This window comes from Polypterus senegalus, chromosome 12, assembly GCF_016835505.1.
Source record: "Polypterus senegalus isolate Bchr_013 chromosome 12, ASM1683550v1, whole genome shotgun sequence".
Lineage (NCBI taxonomy): Eukaryota > Metazoa > Chordata > Cladistia > Polypteriformes > Polypteridae > Polypterus > Polypterus senegalus.
The window spans coordinates 46,288,049-46,308,203 of record NC_053165.1 but is presented as its reverse complement, the minus strand read 5'-3'; the positions used below and the strand labels follow the sequence as shown (position 1 = coordinate 46,308,203).

The 20,155-nt window shown below is 38.2% G+C and overlaps 1 protein-coding gene across 3 annotated transcripts in view; it reads left to right on the top strand.

Moving 5' to 3' along the window:
- si:rp71-17i16.5 (phosphatidylinositol 4,5-bisphosphate 3-kinase catalytic subunit gamma isoform) overlaps window positions 1–20,155 on the top strand; it is a 69,157-nt gene that overhangs the window by 321 nt on the left and 48,681 nt on the right. For all 3 annotated transcript variants that reach the window (XM_039771704.1, XM_039771703.1, XM_039771705.1), the window contains exon 2: window positions 12,806–14,758. In XM_039771704.1, the coding sequence (XP_039627638.1) occupies window positions 12,806–14,758 (1,953 nt within the window). The remainder of the gene's footprint in view (window positions 1–12,805; window positions 14,759–20,155) is intronic.

The following is a 20,155-nucleotide window of genomic DNA, read 5'->3' as shown; positions in this document are numbered from 1 at the left end:
CTTTTGATTCATTATTTTTTAGGGGTTAGAGCCTATCCAGGCAACACTGAGGTCAAGGCAGCCCTAGACATTATACTAGTCCAACACAAAACGCACACACAAGATATAAAACAATAGCAGCCTGAAATATAAAGTTGACAGTCTTTTCTAATGAAGGTGAGCAGGCTAAAAGCCACTCTCCACCTCTACTTCCCAGGTCTTCTGTGCCTTGCTGCTAAATATGCTGCGCTCTGTCCTGGTCAGTCTTGCTTGGTCTTGTTTTTCCCCTTCAGGGAGTAAAGCAAATGACCCTTTTTTTCCAAGATCTGATTTCTGGTAGTGACTATTGAGCCGTGTTATGTCCTGACCCCTACTTTTGTTTAGTTGCTATGCAACATCTAGGGAGATCATTTCTGCTGTGGATGTACAAAAGTATGAAGTGAGGCACACGAGCAACAGTAAATGGATTAGCCATTGAGCTCCATCTCCAAATATCATACTTAATGTTTGTATTCAATAAATCGGGATCCAATTGAATCAGACAATTTGCTTTTCTTTGCTTTTTTTATCTTTGCTTGCTTGACTATCATTTACCGTTTAATGAACACTCGTATCTATACTAATAAAAGGCAAAGCCCTCACTGACCCTCTCACTCATCACTAATTCTCCAACTTCCCGTGTAGGTAGAAGGCTGAAATTTGGCAGGCTTATTCCTTACAGCTTACATACAAAAGTTGGGCAGGTTTCATTTCGAAATTCTACGCGGTCATAACTGGAACCTATTTTTTCTCCATATACTGTAATAGACTGCAGCTCGATGGCCGTGGGAGGCGGAGTTGCGTTTCACGTCATCACGTCTCCCATGTAATTGAGTGCCTGCCCATATAAGGTAAAGTAAACACTTAATTTTTTACATCTTTCCCTGAGCTATAGCCTAGACAACTGCAAACACGTGATCCCATTTCTAGACCGCGGCAAACTAATATTAAGGCGCTTCGCACTTTCTTTTGTAGGAAAGCAAGGTGTAAAGCTTAAGTTTAAATTACGTTTATAGACACGCTGCCACGAAATATTCGCAGGCAAATCCACAACTTAATACCGGGAATGCCTGTTAAACATCTTAGATTCACGAGTACCGATTTGTGTAGTGATCACTTCGATGAATGAAACCTGTTATCTTTACAATGGTTGACAATGAAGATGAGATGGTCAGGGATATACTAGACAAACACGGAATGTAGCTTGAACACAACACGTCCTCCAAATACGAACCTGATTGAAAGAAATAATGATAATCAAATCCTTGATGACAGCAACACTCATAACAGTCACAAAACAATTACATTGACAATCATGTTATGTTATTTTTAAAATGTTTCCTTTTCTTTTTCATAACTTCTTTAACACACTACTTCTCCGCTGTGAAGCGCAGGTATTTTGCTAGTCTGAAATAAATCACATTGAGGAGTGAAACATCATTTGACAATTAAGAACTAGTCCATCAATGAAAAGAGAACCACTCATTGCTCCTTGGCACCTTATACCCTCCAACCCCTCTTTCTCTTTCCAAGTTTGGACATCTCTTCCTCCTCATCATTGGGCAAGTTACAGTGTTAATTTCATTAAAGCTGTGCCGAAAAATACTTGCCAACTACTTTATTTCTGTGACAAAAGCAAAACCAAAGCTAAATAAAAAGGTGCCTATAATGATGAAAACTGAAACGAATGCTTTGAAAATTATCATTGCTGAAAAAGAAACAAAATGAATATAGTTTGTTACAAACAGACAACTTGACAATGAGAAGCATGAAGTGTTAAAAAGAATAATTACACATTCTCTATTAAGCACAACAAAGTCTGCCAACCAATAACAAGCATGAATACAGTGGTCAGTTTTAACCGGTCAGTTTATCCTATGTATGCTTCTATTTGGATAACACTAGTCCGAATCCTGCTCTGCTCCTTTATGTCAGGCAACTTGACTGTCAGGCGAAAAAAGCAATTAGACATATGGAATAACTATAATTATAACATTGACGAAATAAAACTGAGTATAAGCCATATGGAATGAAGATGAAAGGAAAGAAGATAGATAGATAGATAGATAGATAGATAGATAGATAGATAGATAGATAGATAGATACTTTATTAATCCCAAGGGGAAATTCACATAATCCAGCAGCAGTATACTGATACAAAAAAAAAAAAAACATATTACATTAAATAAAAATGCATGTAAAAACAGACAATAACTTTGAATAATGTTTGCATTTACTCCCCCTGGTGGAATTGAAGAGTCGCATAGTGTCGGGGAGGAAAGATCTCCTCAGTCTGTCAGTGGAGCAGGACGGTGACAAAAGTCTGTCACTGAAGCTACTCCTCTGCCTGGAGATGACACTGTTCAGTAACACCACAAAGCTAAAGGTACTCCACCCTGAGATTCATACTAAGGTATGTAATGTTATATAGGTGGTTAGTTCGCTAGCAACTTGCCTGGTGCCACCACTGTTACCTCCTCAAGAGGTGTCAGGCAGCTCTCACAACCCATCAGCAATGAGATGGGCGCATACCTTTGGCTCACACAACAACAACAACATTTATTTATATAGCACATTTTCATACAAACAGTAGCTCAAAGTGCTTTACATATTAAAGAATAGAACATTGAAAGACACAATTATAAAACAAAATAAATCAACATTAACATCGAATAAGAGTAAGGTTCAATGGCCAGGGGGGACAGAAAAAACAAAAAACTCCAGACGGCTGGAGAAAAAATAAAATCTGTAGGGATTCCAGACCATGAGACCGCCCAGTCCCCTCTGGGCATTCTACCTAACATAAATGAAACAGTCCTCTTTGGATTTAGGATTCTCACGGAAGGGCTTGATGATGATGATGGTCACGTAGACTTCTGCCTTTTAATCCGTCCATCATTGTTTGAGCATCATGAAGCTTTGAGTAGGTGGAGGTGGCAGGCCACCACCACAAAGAAACCGGAAAAAGAAACAGAAAAGAGAGTAGGGGTCAGTACCGATTTTAGAGCCACCATGAATAGTTATTTTGAGGAGATTGGACATATAGAGTATCAGGATTAAGTTAAATTAAGTTAAATTGAAGTTATAAAAAGGCCATGTTAAAGTAATGTGTTTTCAGAAGTGTTTTAAAGTGCTCTACTGTATCAGCCTGGCGAATTTCTATTAGCAGGCTATTCCAGATTTTGGGTGCATAACAGCAGAAGGCCGCCTCACCACTTCTTTTAAGTTTTATTCTTGGAATTCTAAGGAGACACTCATTTGAGGATCTGAGGTTACGATTTGGAATATAAGGTGTCAGACATTCCGATATATAAGATGGGGCGAGATTATTTAAGGCTTTATAAACCATAGGCAGAATTTTAAAGTCAATCCTGAATGACACAGGTAACCAGTGTAGTGACATCAAAACTGGAGAGGTGTGTTCGGATTTTCTTTTCCTAGTTAGGATTCTAGCAGCTGCATTCTGCACTAGTTGCAAACGATTTATTTGTTTTTTGGGTAGTCCTGAGAGGAGTGCGTTACAGTAATCTAGTCGACTGAAAACAAACGCGTGAACTAATTTCTCAGCATCTTTCAGTGATATAAGAGGTCTAACTTTACTTACGTTTCTTAAGTGAAAAAATGCTGTCCTAATGATCTGATTAATATGTGATTTAAAATTCAGATTACAGTCAACATTCACCCCTAAGCTATTTACCTCCGTCTTGACTTTTAATCCTAATGTATCCAGTTTATTTTTAATAGCCTCATTGTATCCATTATTGCTGATCACTAAAATTTCAGTTTTCTCTTTATTTAACTTGAGAAAATTACAATTCATCCATTCTGAAATACAAGTCAGACATTCTGTTAATGAATCAATAGAATCGGGGTCATCAGGAGCTATTGATAAGTACAGCTGTGTGTCATCAGCATAGCTGTGGTAGCTCACGTTGTAACCTGAGATAATCTGACCTAACGGAAGCATGTAGATTGAGAATAACAGCGGACCCAGGATAGAGCCTTGTGGAACACCATATCAGATATCATGTGTCTTCGAGTTGTAATTCCCACAACTAACAAAATATATTCTCCCTGTCAGGTAGGATTCAAACCAATTTAAGACACTGCCAGAGAGGCCCACCCATTGACTAAGGCGATTTCTAAGAATATTGTGATCAATGGTGTCAAATGCAGCACTCAGATCTAAGAGGATGAGAACAGATAAATGGCCTCTGTCTGCATTTACCCAAAGTCATTTACTACTTTAACGAGTGCAGTTTCTGTGCTGTGATTTGTTCTAAAACCCGACTGAAATTTATCAAGAAAACAAACTGATGCTGTATTCCATATGTTAAATCTTTTTGCTATGGACCTCTTGGCTATGCCTGCTTCCCAGGCTTTTGCAGAAAGAGTCTTTAATGTCAATGGTGACCAGACTTACGCAACAGAGCAAAGGTCATAATGGAATAATGGAAGTGCTTTTCTTAAGATGAACAAAAACTCATAAAACTGTTATTGTGTTCACACTGTTGCATGAAAGAGAAAAATCATTTACTGTCCTAGTTTTTGCTGTATGAGAGATGCTGTGGTAATGCGCTTGCCAAGCATTACCATATTATAGGAAAACGTTCAAAGACTAAGACAAAACAATGTAAACTTAGCACAATAAAGGACCTTACTTTTGTATTCTGTCGAATTGTGAGTGCGTGCATCCGTGAAGATTTTAACTTTCGCTTTGGCAGGACCGCACTGTGTGATGCCGATGACGGATTGGACGCTTGTCCAGGAAAGGCCTACTGGATTTTGCGTGTGCCCAGTCAAAAAGCGAGTGTCTCCATAACTACCTACCGCTGCAAAGTAAGAGGGTTAGGTTATAAGCATGCAGTATTTCACAGGAAGGGATAAAACTACAAGAAATTAGCATACTATATAGTATGAAGAATGAATCAGCTTGTTCAAATGAAGCCTGTCATGGGTGTGTTCATTCTCAGTCATGCGCGCAAGGCTGCCTTGCTATTTAAGACAGGCCTTGCAGGGGTTAGGGTGTAGCACATACGAGAAATGAACCGGCATCACCTGCAATTGGATGAAGGGAGTGGCAGGTCGCAGAATAAGCTGGAAGTTTAGTTCTTCAAAATAAAAGCACTTTCTGTCTAAAGGGGTACTCTTTTGACTCGGTCGTGGAGGAGAGTGAATTTGGTGTAGTTCATATCTCAAAGTACATCAAGCATAGGGGTTTTTGCCTTACTTTGTATATAATTTATTTATATATATATAGATATAGTTAATAATACAGTTTTGATGGGGGTATGTATATGATTTGGGTTGTGGTGCACTTTTGGCCTTATGTTGTATATATACTGATTATTTCTCTTTGTAAATATTTTTTCAGATAGAAGGACTTTGTTTTGTGTAGGAACTTCCTGACTGCATTTTAAAGTCTACAATTTATCTTTGTACGTATACATTAATTGTTTTTTTAGATTCTTTGGGGACTGGCAATAATAACTGTAAGTATTATTCACTATTCTTGATTGAGACCTTGCCTTTGTGTTTTGTGTGTCAGTTGCAGTGAGGACTGTGTAAAACATTCCACGTGATATTATTTTTTTCTTGTGCACCTGTAAATAAAACCCACTTTTGTTTTTGTAAATACCACCCTTTTGTGCTTGTGTCTTTGTGTCTAACGACTCTCAAGTCTAATCCCAATCGGTCCTGGAACTACAAGAAGCCCATTGTGTAGTCTGGTGTTTTTCTACTTTAAAATGGTTAAATCAAATGTGGTGAAGGCTCATTTTTTTTGCTGAAAAATCTTTGTTGAAAGATCTGTCTAGTGTGAAAAGGAGTTGATGTGTACTGCTTGGTCTGGCCTTTTAGGTAAAATTTTATTGTAGCGGCATAACAAAGGAATGTTGGGGGACCAGAAACATTGTAATAATTAACAAGGGCTGCCTTTATCAGACCAAGAAATTTAGGGCTAAATCTTTTCTACATCTACTTTTCATTTTATATTTACTAATCACGACATGTAGTGTGGCTCATTAGTGCACAGTTTAGAAGTACAGTATATTTGTTGTGGTCAAGTGAAGTACTGCAAGTTCCACAAATAGATAGATAGATAGATAGATAGATAGATAGATAGATAGATAGATAGATAGATAGATAGATAGATAGATAGATACTTTATGATCCTGAGAGAAATATAAGCGCCCCGTCTTGACCCGGGGTGGCATTACGTACCTCCGATGAGTGTGATTCACAGACACGCATGTGTGTCATTGTGCATATTCATATGTTAAACAAGATATCCAGCTGATTTTGATTTGACTGTTGGATTAATTTACATTTACTTTTCTTTGATAAAAAATTACATTCAAATCTTGCTGTCTTGGTTATGGCCAACATGATAAAGAATACAAAGGGATAAAGGGTTACCTTAAGACCTTAACATGACAAAACAGAAGGATGGATGGTAAAGCAGTTCCTTTTCTAAAGGTTATTGTCTATGATGACTTCATAGTTTATGTTATATTCCTCGCCTAGCTGAGGTTCAAATGTCTATTTTTTTAAATATTTTGTTTATTTTTTATGTTAGCATTGTTAATGTTTTAGTTTCTTCAAGTCTAAAAAACATTTCTTATGTGACAAGAAGAAGAACCACCTGTCCGTCACCATCAAGGGACTGCCCTTAGCCCTATAAAACCCCAATTAAAGCAAAAAAAAAATGTGCAAGGCCTCCAAAAGACTTCACAAGCCAGGTGAGGCCTACTATGCCTGCCAGGATTAGTCCTCACTCTAAATGGGTTAAACTCCTTATCCCACAGGCCTGCTTCGGGCCTTGAAGGCCCAAAAGAGATTTAAACCTCAGAATAATTTAAAATATTCCAAAATATCCAAGTGTCTTCCAAGAGAAGGAGAAACCATAAATCCTTGGCTTGGAAAGACTATGACAAGAATCACAATAAAAATAAAATGTGTTTGCAAAATGCTAAAAATGACAGAAAAGGCTACTCTGAGGCATTAAAAGAGTTGCGCAAAAGGCAATCCTCGGTGAACAATTCCCAAAACATAGCCCAACAGTCAGAATCCTTAAAACAATACAATACAATATAACACAATTTATTTTTGTATAGCCCAAAATCACACAAGAAGTGCCGCAATGGCCTTTAACAGGCCCTGCCTCTTGACAGCCCCTCAGCTTTGACTCTCTAAGAAGACAAGGAAAATCTCCCATAAAAACACTCAGTAGGGAAAAAATGGAAGAAACCTTGGGAAAGGCAGTTCAGAGAGAGACCCCTTTCCAGTTAGGTTCGGCGTGCAGTGGGTGTCAAAAAGAAGGGGGTCGATAGAATACAATACATAGAACACAGCAAATCCTCTATACATTATTAAAATAAAAATTTTCCAAGTACTGAGCAAAATTTTACAGTAAATCATATCACATAATATGAATTGGAATTTGTTTTAGTGTCCTGGTGACCTCAGCCATCAAGCTGCCTTCCTAATTTGGCCATTCCACAGCTGAAACAATGCTGGGCCTGCCAATCCGATGAAAGGACCCCTCTATTTGACGATTCCTGTGATCCTCCATCAGGGATGACGTTACCTTAGGCAGGCAAAACAACCTGGCAGGTGGGCCGTGGCACCAAGTGCCACATTTGAGTACCAAGAAGAGAAACAGAATAAGTGAGGGTTAGTATCAAATTATAACTATCATGTTACTTATGTTTTAGTGCTAATGACTAACAAAAGAGATGCATTTGTACAGTTAATCAGCAGCTCTAGTCAGGGTATGCTAAACTGAAGTAGTGAGTCTTCAGCCGGGATTTAAAGGCTGAGACTGAAGGGACATCTCTTATAGTAGCAGGCAGACCATTCCACAGTTTAGGGGCCCTGAGACTAAAAGTATGATCTCCCACTGTTATATTATTAATTCTTGGAATTATAAGCACATCGGCATCTTGAGATCTTAATGTGCGCTCTGGTTTATAAGTCATGATAAGTTCAGACAAGTAAGCGGACCTTGGCCATTTAATGCTTTATATGTTAAAAGGAGGATTTTGAAATCTGCCCTAAACTTAACGAGGAGCAAGTGTAAGGATTTAAGAACAGGAGTTATGTGTTTGTATTTTCTTGTTCTTGTAATAATTCTTGCAGCAGCATTTTGGATTAACTGGAGGCTGTATAAAGAACAGTTTGAACATCCAGTGAACACCACATTGCAGTAGTCAATCCTACTAGAGATAAATGCATGAATTAATTTCTCAGAATCCTGTTTATTTAGAAAGCGCCTTAATTTCCTAACATTTTTAAGATGGAAGAAACATGTTTTGGACAACTTTGTAATATGTGCTTTAAATGACATGCTAGAGTCAAAGATAACTCCTAGATTGAGGGCTGATTCAGTAAAATTAATGGGATTCCAACTGAGTTAAATGATGACAAAATATTGCTGTGATCAGCGTCATTCCCTCCAACAATTAACATCTCTGTTTTATCTGTATTTAAAGACAAGTAGTTCTCATTCATCCACTCCTTTAATTCACTAACACAACTAATTAAAGACAACATCGAGAAACTTCATTTGATTTAAATGAAAGGTATAACTGGGTGTCATCTGCATACGAGTGAAAATTAACATTATGTTTCCTAATGAGAGATCCCAGTGGAAGCATGTAAAGTGAAAACAGTAAAGGTCCCAGTACTGAGCCCTGCAGGACACCATATCTCATTTCTGTGTATAATAATGGAGTATTGTCAGCACATTTCTGTACATATTGGAATCGATTTGATAAATAAGAACTAAACCAAGCGAGCACAGGCCTGTAAGCCCAACATCATTTTCTAGCCTGTGCAGTAAAATAGAATGGTCAATGGTGTCAAATGCTGCACTTAAGTCCAACAACATAATTACAGTGGAGTTTCCTTCATCAGAGGATATCAGAATGTCATTTACAACTCGTGTTAGTGCTGTTTCTGTACTATGACCAGTGCGGAAACCGGACTGGAATTTCTCAAATAAATTGTAATGCGTAAGGTGTGACTGAAGCTTTTTCTAGTATTTTAGAGAGAAAGGGTAAATTTGAAATAGGTCTATAATTATTTAGTATGTGTGGGTCTAGGTCTGACTTTTTAAGTAATTGTTTAATGACTGACACTTTTAGTGCATCAGGTACTGTGCCATGCAGTAATGAACTATTGATAATGTTTAGAATAGGCTGCAAGAACATCCATTGCACTTTTTACTAGTTTTGTTGGCACTGGATCTAGGGAACAAGTAGTGGGCTTCATTTTAGAAATTAAAGTTAAGACTTCCTGTTCAGTTACAGGATTAAAATTACTAAAGTGCTGAATGCAATGTGAGGCAGGGTCTGCTAAGCTAGTATTTGGTTTGTACTGTGATGCTGAGATCTGGGATCTTATATTTTTAATTTTCTCATTGAAGAAGTTCATAAAGTCTGTACTGCTAATATCTGTTGGTATTTTGCACTGTTGATCTGAATTCCATTTGTTAATTTAGCCACTGTTCTAAACAGTACCCAAGGATTTTTATTATTGCTATCTATTATTGTAGAATAGTATTCTGAGCGAGCTTTAAAGATTTTTTTATATTTATTAACACTCTCTGTCCATGCAATTTGAAAGACATGTAGCTTTGTTGTTCTCCATCTGCGCTCCAGTTTTCAACACTCTAATTTAAGAGCTTGAATGTTTTCCTTAAACCAGGGAGAGTTTCTATGTGCTTTGATCACTTTTGTTTTAAGGGGAGCCACTGTGTCCAGAGCATCTCTCAAGGTCACATTATAATGTGATGTTAGCTGATCTAAATTGTTTTCCACATTTACATTTGATGTTAACTGATCTAAATGGTTTTCCACAATTACACTCGACTTACTCAAGGTATCTATAAATTTTGAAGCAGAATTACAATCTAGATGTGCACTGTCTTTGTTTTAATCTGTGAGTGCTTGGCAAGGGCAGAACTAAATCAAATGTAATTAAGTAGTGATCGGAAATAACTTCATTTAATGGAGTAATATTTAAATTTTGAATTTCAACTTTGTAAGTTATAATTAAATCTAATGTGTGGTTATGATTATGAGTTGGACCTTTGACAATCTGACAAAATCCTACTGAATTTAACAAATAAGTAAAACATTTGCTAAAAGTGTCAGTTTCCACATCAATGTGTACATTAAAATCCCCATCAGTACTACGTGATCATAATTTATAGCCAAATCAGATAAAAGGTTGCTAAATTCAGTCATGAACAATGAATATGGCCCTGGTGGTCTGTAGACTAGCACTATAATTGTGTTGGAATCTGTTTTAATATTTAAAATGAATGCCTCAAAGGATGTAAAGTGATTTGCATTTTGTTACAATGAATTATTCCAAGGCCTCCTCCTTGACCAAAATCTCTAGACTTATGAAGGAACAAGGATCCATCTGGTGATGCCTTAGCTAGGGAACAGTGTCACATTTACTAAGCCAGGTTTCAGTGAGAAGACACAGATCAGATTTTGTACTTAATATAATATCATTTACCAAAACAGCTTTAGTGCCAAGAGAGTGAATGTTCAATAAACAGCATTTAAAACTGCATGGTTCTTTCTGAACTGGTGATATATTTTTTGTTTTAATTTGAAGTAAATTTCTATTACAGATGCCCCTGGTGGAGGTCTGGTTTTATCTCTTGGTCTAATTAAACACCTTATTTTTTGGTTATCAAGTAATTTAAGGGTTGCATCAGGACTAAATTTACTGGATGCCCCACAACAGGGATTATGGATCATAGCATCAGGATGGTAGCAGGTGGGATAAACAACAGCCTGTGATTGAAATAACATGACTGCGGCCAGGATGTTGCTCTAATCAGTCAGCAAGGCAAGAGCAATAATTATAGAAAGCACAGAAAATCCAACCTTAAACAAAAACACTCATAAGTCAAAACATCAAATACAATTTTTCCTGGAGTGGTGCAGTGGTAGCGCTGCTGCCTCGCAGTAAGGAGACCTGGATTCGCTTCCCGGGTCCTCCCTGCGTGTAGTTTTCATGTTCTCCCCTTGCCTGCGTGGGTTTCCTCCCACAGTCCAAAGACATGCAGGTTAGATACATGGGTGACCCTAAATTGTCCCTAGTGTGTGTGTGTATGTGTGTGTGTGTGCCTTGCGGTGGGCTGGCGCCCTGCCTGGGGTTTGTTTCCTGCCTTGCACCCTGTGTTGGTTAGAATTGGCTCCAGTAGACCCCCGTGACCCTGTGTTAGGATATAGCGGGTTGGATAATGGATGGATAGATGATTCCTGCTGGAACTGCCTGTCTCCATTGCCTATCTAGGGCAGGGGGCACATCCCAAACAGAGACTGACAGCTGACACCACCACTTGGGGGAGTCCACCCACATAGAATATGCAAAGACATAATTATAAATGTAACAGAAAACACATACAATAAAGCATAACAACTTAGAAACAACAAAAATAAGTGCAAAATATGCAAACACTTTTAATACCATAACAGGCGGGGACAACCCGCAGTCCCTTGCGGTTCATTGGATGGTGTGGTAAGTTTCTTGAATTTTTGACCTAATCCTCTCTTTTTAACTTGCCTTGCATTGCCTTTTCACACAGGTGGTGCAGTGGTATCATTACTGCCTTGCAGTAGAAAGATCATGGGTTTGCATCCCAGGTCCTCTCTTTGTGGTAGCACTTAGTGAGCAGTCAGAAACGTACTATATAAATGTAATGAATTATTATTATTTTTATTTCCTGCTCTGCCTGCTTCACATTTTAAAAGAGCATTATTTTGACAACAAATCCTTTTATTTTATAAAGATTCTTTGTTGTTCTTTTTATTTCTAGTCGGGGTTTGATGGTAATTCCCTTCCTTGTGGGCATTTCTTAGAATTCCTAGGGACTTTATGCTTTGGGACTTTCTACTTGTGACAGTATACTGATGTATTTTCCTGAGCAGCTTATAATTTGCACTGATCGTATTTAAATCAATAACAATACTAGAATTTTTTATGACAGACAAACATTATTATTATATGATCCAAAAATCCATTCTTCAGTTTACTAAACCATTGAATCCATCATGGCACAATTTATTGTAATAATATTATAATATTACAATCTATTGTAATATTTATGACACGCATTTCACTTTGTTGTTTACAAGATTTAATGATGTTTAGAATGATTTTGGAAAACAGCTGCAAGGCTGCTTATTTATTTTTGTTGTTTTTTTAGATAACTGCTTATGTTACTACAACTATCTTTATTAATGTTTTTCCTCATAAATAGAATTTGATAAGATCCAGAACATTTCTAAAATTTTAGCATAGTTTATCTCTTAGATAAGGCAATGGTCATTTTCAGCTGCACAGTGCGGCATAATAAAAGTGAAAGGTTTTACTTGAAACTGAGAAGTCTCTCTAATAAAGTTTACATTCATATCGCTAATTCTTTTCTCATAAATGAACGCAGGGTGATGGGTCTGCTCTGAGATGGACTGGCTCCATATCTAGGGACAGTTCCTGTTCTGTACCCAATGCTGCACCCACAACTCTATACTGAATTGAGGGGATGTGAGAAATTTATGTAATTTTTTTGTTAGTGTGTGACTACAAGTTTCTAGTCCAGCAACCTCAAGCATTCCAGTCCAAAATTGTAAACATTAGTTAACTCTCAAGAAGTTGTATTTCTCCTCAGTAAGGTCCATGTAAGAGATGTTTTCTACCAAAGAAGTCATATGTGGTTCACATTATTAAATACTTATTTTTTTTATCTTCTGTAATTTTGTAGATGAGCATGGCAACATTTGGAAGGAGGAAGAACTTTGGCAGTACGAGTGATGTAGAAAACATGTTATCTTCTACATCTGGTGGTGAAGATGATGACAATGATGATAATTCTGCCTTTTTGCCGTCTGTATCCAAATCTTTGGGTCGCTACAACATTTTGACATTTTGTGTTCTTCCAGCAAAAAGATCTCAACGTGTTGCTAATGAAATCATAATGCTGCAAATGTCAGCTCAGGCCAATGTGCACCAGCTACGCCTCCATATCTGGCTGCGAGCCAAAGAAAAAAAATTCAAGTCAGAGATCTACAATATCGTTGACCCCAGTTCTTTTGATTTGTTGTACAAGAAAGAGGATGACTGGTATGAAATTTATGATGACTATCAGATCCTGAAGACTCTCGATGTCGTGAGATATTTTGGCCTACACGAACAACAGCAAATTATTATATATGTTAACATACCATCAAAGGTCACAGATGTGAAAGACCAAGTCCAGAAAGAATTAACCTACTTGATTGGTTATGACCTCAGTCTGACAAATGGGAGTCGTCTAAATGAAATCAGCTTCACTCGAAGAAAGCTGGCATCTGCTCGTATAGTGCAGCTCAGAAATCGAGGCTCAAAGAATTATGCGACTGAGCCTTGGACCTCTTCTATCCCTCTTCCAAAAACTATGAATCCTAAAACCACTGTTATAAATTTCACAGTTTACTATGCTGGAGACAGTTATAACATGAAGGCAAACCTCAAAGATACTCCCTCTGTTGTCTTGGAGCATTTTTTCAAAAAGATAATGCCAAACACTATTCTTCAACATTTGGAACATGACTGGGTTATAAAGGTTTGTCAAAGAGAAGAATACTTGATAGGAGAGATGCCACTCTTTCAATTTATTTGGATCAAGCATTGTCTAAAAACTAAGCAGGCGATCCTTCTTTCCATCATTCCAATGCCATCCTTTCAAGAGGATGAGGTCACAAAAGATGATTGGCCATTAATAGATGATTACACTGGGCTCGTAAATACTCATGAAGACCTGATGCTTGAGGGCAGGGATGTTAACGAGATTCAAATGATTTCCTTATGGGACTGTAGGCGCAAATTTAGGGTGAAGCTGCTGGGCATAGACATTCCTAAACTGCCGAGCAAGGCACCACCAAATGTGTATGTGGATGCCAGCATTCTCCATGGCACTAATGTCCTCTCTTCCGTTCAGTCAAAAACCATGACATTCACAGATGAAGTGCTGTGGAATACATGGCTAGAATTTGACATATTAATTCAAAATCTACCCAGTGCTTCGAGATTGGCCTTTACAGTGATAGGAACCAACAGCGATGCTGCAACGACTGTGGACTGCAACAAATGCAAATCAAAAACATTGTACTTTGTGAATCTTCTGTTAATTGATCACAGGTCACTGCTTTGTCAAGGTGAAAATGTCCTCCACATGTGGCCTTACCCTGAACAAGAGGAAGACTTGTTCACTTATGAGGTTGACAAAATGTCCTCCAAAACTAACCCAGATGTGGAAAACGCAATGGCCATTAGTGTTGTCCTAGAGAGCTACAGCTTTCCAGTTGTCCTTCCGCAAAGCCTATCCTCTCCTTCAAACTCTGTCTTTTCATCACCAACATGCTCTTCCCAAGAAGCTTTTTCCTCATCCACCTTCTTTTTCAATCAAGAACTTCTTCGAAGGTTCAGAGAGGAGAGCGCCCAGTATGGCGCCACGTTACCAAAATTTCTAAATAAGGTGAAATGGGGTGACCCTAATGCTGTTCAGGACATCTATTGGCTACTTAATCAGTGGAAAGTCACTGATTTGGACATATCCAATGCTCTTGAGCTGCTCAGCATCAACTTTGCAGATAAACAGGTCAGAAACCTGTCCATCAAGAGACTAGAAAAGCTACACAATGAGGAGCTGATGAGATACCTTCTCCAGCTGGTGCAGGTAACTAATAATTACACACATGCATAAAAGCTGGGCACTTGACGTAGGAACAGTGAATACTGATGCAATGTTTAATAAAACAAGATTAAGCAGAAATAATATTAAAAGAATACCAGAATATCCACTAAGTTCTCGTGTGATCAAAATGGCTGATACAAAAACAAAATGCAGACCTACATACTCTTGACATCTAAATCACTATAACTTGTAAAAATGCAACATTAGTAGAAAGATGAAGTGTTGGGGTCTATGGTGGAGCCCTGTTTAATCTTGAGATTTTAAAAAAAGAATGAATGAAATAAAAAGGACCAAATGTTTGTAACAGTGGCTTCTACAGCCAAGCTAAGAGCTTCCAAGGACGTATCGTAGATGTGCTGTGTTTGAATGCTGGTTCATTACTGAACCTTGGCTTCCAGTCTTTGATGGTCTGAAGTACCAACTGGAGTTGAAGAGCAGAACTTTCCAAGAGGTGGTGGAAGTGAATTTATGTTTCATTTTCATTTTCTTCCATTGTTCTAGGGGAGCAAAGAGAAATGCATTTAACTCTGGTGTCACACTATTTTCCTTACCCATCATTCATTCATGTGTAGAACTTCAAAGATGCTTCCTGGACAACATTTTCTGATAAAATTACAAAACACGGTCTTTTTACTTGTTCTTAATACACAGCTTTGTTTTTCAAGTCACAGACTTGAAGTTTAACACACAGGGACTTCTCACCATAAGTCACGCTATTCACATATACTATAACTACCTTGATTGAGGGGCTTGTGGGAGCACCTTGCCATTGAAGCAAGTGGTTATAACCCCACATCTGACTTAAATTTCATAACAGATTGGGATTGCTTTAAGTTTACATCAAAGTCTGGAAATAATACCTGGGCATAATCAGGAAAGAGAAGTTTAGTTTGAGAATCGCAAGTGGAATGAAATGCTAGAATGGGGTCTATGGACCACCTCACAGGTTGTGATAGTTAGTTCGCCTGACATTTAAAAAAGAATTTCAGTTTAGATTCCTACATGTTACATTAAACTTAACCAAGCTTTGATCAAACGTTTTCTGTCAAGGCTCTAAGCCACCCCTAGTGGGACCACATTGTCTTAAGGGTTATTTATTGCAATATGAAATTATTTCCACCAGAAGGAAAAACCAAGAACCTTTTCGAAGCAAATAATAGTTATTAGTAATTACAGCAAGTTTGGTAATATACATACCGTATATACTCGCATATAAGTTGGGTATTGTAATCAGAAAAATCGATCATAAAATCAAACCCCGACTTATATGCCCGTTCAAAAATATGACACATTTTTATTTTTTTTTTAACATCTTTTTGCTTCCTCCAATCTCATACTAATTTCTCAGACACATAGAATTTTGTTGCAGCAGCGCAGTTACCAATGTCTTTCACCACTTCAATGACTTTTAATTTAAAACCAGCTTCACATGTTATTCTGATCAAACGCTCCATTGTAGATAAGGGATGCTCTTACGATAAAGGTGTATGAAGTGTTAGATACAAAAAACACAAAACCGCGCAAATGCCGCTTCGGAACAGTTTGAGTATTTCAATATAGTCACATAGGCACAATACATAAAAAAGGGCAATGTGCTCCGTGGTTACTCTCTCATGGGGGGGGGGGTTAGCATATCATAATCTCTTGGACCAATACCATGAGTTTTCCGGATTTGACTTATACGACTGACATTATAAAATACCGGCGTGCCTTCGTAACTGTGCTTTTAAACAAAAATAACACATAATGCCATTAAAACAATAACAATCCAAAGTGGCCTCAATCGTCAGGCTTCTGTAGGTGACACACGCTCTCTTAAGGATGTCCTTGCTCTTGATCGTCTCCTTGGTCATACTTTTAAAGCCCCAGGACTGTAAGGGGTGGGGTCCATTGTCCACACTGGGTATTTTCTCTGGGTTGTGGAGGAAAAACATGACAGGGCTGTAAGTGGCAGTGACCATTCTCGGCCCAGGGTGGGCAGTGCCCCCTCTTCTACATACTTAAGAAGAGTTTGGAAAATGTTCCTCAGACACGCATGCATGACAATGGCAATGTGTTTCACTGTACTCAATACATGTGACAATAACATTACTACTACTACTATCATCAAAAACCTTCATTCATATGTAGGCTTCTATAATTTTCAAGGAGAAATTAATCTTCCGCTTCAGCAAAGATTAGACAGTGAAAACAAGCAGAGCAAACTCTTGAAGACAAAAGTGGCACTTGGGATGCTAGCCCGGCTCCATGGAGTTATCCAAGTCAACCAAGACCATGAACTGATTACAGAATTGCTTGTGAGTTTTCACAAGGACCAACCTAATCTCCCATAAGGTCATTTCTGAAAAAAATAAAAGATATAATGCGGTACTAAAATATGGAACTTATTTCTGCTGCCTGTTCACTTGTTCCCACACACAAATTCCACAGACTTCCACAGCCTTACTGTAATTACATTACTTAGCCAAGATGTCTTGTTACTAGATTTTTTTTACAAATGTATTTAATAAATTTCTCTCTTTTGTGTCGTTAGATCAAATTATTTAGTCTTCATAAAATTCAGTTTGGTAAAGTTTTTGTTAAGTTAGGCTCTAGTAAGCCAAATTTTATTTTTGGTTTTGCATAGGAAAAATGATTGTGTAGAATAAAGCAGGTCTTCCTTTCATCAGTAAATTCAATGTACTTCAGTAGGATTTATCAGATTTTATTAAGCTATTAAAGTAGTAATGTTTAACAGACATAAGAAAAATTAAAACCATGTACAGATTTATTGTCTCCAAAGAACCCAGCACTTCTGTCCACTGCTGCTTGTAGTGGGGAGGATGGATTAAAGCATCTTCATCCATTGCAACTGAGAGGATCAATAGCCTTGAACAATTTAAATAAAAATAGAGATTATAAAGATAATTCTGAAAATATACAACCAAGCACTTATAGGTGGCAAGGAAAGACGCTTTGGCACTTCATGTTACCAGTCACAGCTGTAGCTTGAGTATTCAATTGAGAGCAATGCTGCCGTTTCCCTTGCTGGATGTTTGGCGCTCCTTTCTCAAAAGAGGGCATGTTTGTTTCCACTATTTTTTAGAACCAGGAAAGCATTACTAGAACATGATCAGGTGCTCCAAAAACATGGTTGCTGACAAAGTTATTAGCAAGTTTTGGCTGAGTGATGTGAATTTCGCAAACAGCAGGTCGTCAGAAGCCAGGGTGGGATATCTGCTGGTCCTCAACAGATTCAAAAGTGTCAAACCCTTGGGAGATATTATCAAATTTTGAGTAGTCAAATGAGCTTTCTATTAATGAGGGACCATGAAACACCAAAGGCCCTGTTGCATTAGGTCACTTTTTCAATGATTTTCACTTGTAGCCTTTATTGATAAAAACTTAGTGACGTACTCCTGTGAACCCGATTGCCTAATGGGACATACCCAACGACTGACTCCAACAAGCCTACAACTCTCTCAGAGAAAGTCAAACAGTCATAGGGGGTGGCTTGTGTGTATGAGAGCTGACCACCAATGATAGCTTATTTGAAGTACAGTGCATAGAATGAAGTGACAAGGAATAAGGAATATGCATGTTTTGAGCCTCGCAAAGAGAAGAGAGGCTCATTTTCTCATGTCTTCTGTACTAAAACAGAATTGAAAAAAGAAAAGGGCCGAGACTGGAGCTGAACTTGCTGTACCTGTCAACCCTTTGTCCAGCACCAGCTCCATTAGGCAGCAGATGCTTTGGACCTCACAAACAGAAGAGTAGCTTGACTATCTTATGTGTCATATTTTACGAACCATGACAAAATGGAAAAAAGAATAAAAGGGGCAATTTTGCTGCTAAACTCCCTGCAGTTGGTAACTGTTTGTGCAATGCCAGTTCCATCAGGCTGCACACCATTCGCTGCCACAAAAAGGGGCAAAAGCTGCCATTGAGTCACTGAGGTAGACATAGGTAGTGATTTTTTGTCATTTCAATTGACATGGTCTGACTCCAAGATCTTTGACTGGTCTACGTTTTGAACTGGGTGTTCCAAAACACAGAATTTCAAATACACTTTTGGAACTGCCTGCTAGAGGGGGATCTCACCATCAAACCCAAGCTAGTAGTAAGTGCAGATATAGAGTCTTTACAAATAAAAAAAGATATTCTTCACAAGAAATATTCTTCCACAAGACTGAAGTTCTGTAGGAGCACAAATGGGGAAAATGAGTTGCCTGTAACACAAAAGGCAATCGAAAGCATAAAGGGTAAAAAAATAAAGAATTACAAAAGTACAGAACTATACAAAGAAAGGCTCACCAAATTCTCAAGCGCATTCAATGTGAACCACCAGGACATATAGGGTGGAGGGAAGTTCCTGGCAGTGATTGTCAAAAGGCACATTAAAATGGCAGCTTATGCACAAAGAAAACAAATATTATCCTACATTAATAAAACACATCAATAATTTCAAATCTCTAACTTAATTAAATAATATTAATATAAACAAATGAATGAAAAGTTAACAAAGAAGAGATACATGAAAGATTTGAAATATAAAAGCTGTTAAATTTGACATACCTTAAGAGTAATATAATAACATAATGTGACATTGGCTTGATCAGTGAACTTGAGTAGAGGTGTCTGGCTGTCGTTGTACACTAGCGGACGTACCGCCATCTCAACCCAACACAGACAGGCGTAGGACACAAGTTCAAAGCACACATGATTTTATTTTGGTTTTTCTTTTGTGGGCAACGTCTTTCCCATTCCCCACACACCACAACACAGTCCCAAACAGCACACAGCACCACACTTTTCTTTCTTTCTTTCTTTCTTTCTTTCTTTCTTTCTTTCTTTCTTCTCCTCCACTCCTACTCAGCAAGCTTTGTCTCCCTCCTCCTGACTCAGGCTCCCTGAGTAGTGTCTGTTGGCCCCTTAAATAAGGCACCCAGGGTTCAGTGATGAACTTCTAGCAGCACTTCCGAGTGTGGCAAAAGTTCTGTGCTCCAGGGCTCAGCAGCAGCTGTAGCACCCCCTGGCAGCACCCACAGATCCTAACAGGGCTGCACCAAACTCCAATTAAGCCCTGCGGGAGTCCGAGGCACCGCTACAACGCAGGGGGGCTGCCATGTAACATTCCTGGGGAGGCAATGCTCTGGATAAGCTGGCTACCTTGGTCCTGGCCATCTGCCACACTGTAAAGTTGTTTTGTTACGCTCTTTAAACGCAGAATGAAAAAAAGACCAATACCTTGCTGATATATTCCCCCCAAATTCAAAGTACACTTTGAAAACCATCCAGAATTAAGTGATTGAAACTTTAATCTGCATGGTTCTGAGAGACATAAAAAGAAAGTATGGGAATTCTAATCTACTGGCATTCTGTCTGAAGAGTGATGACACA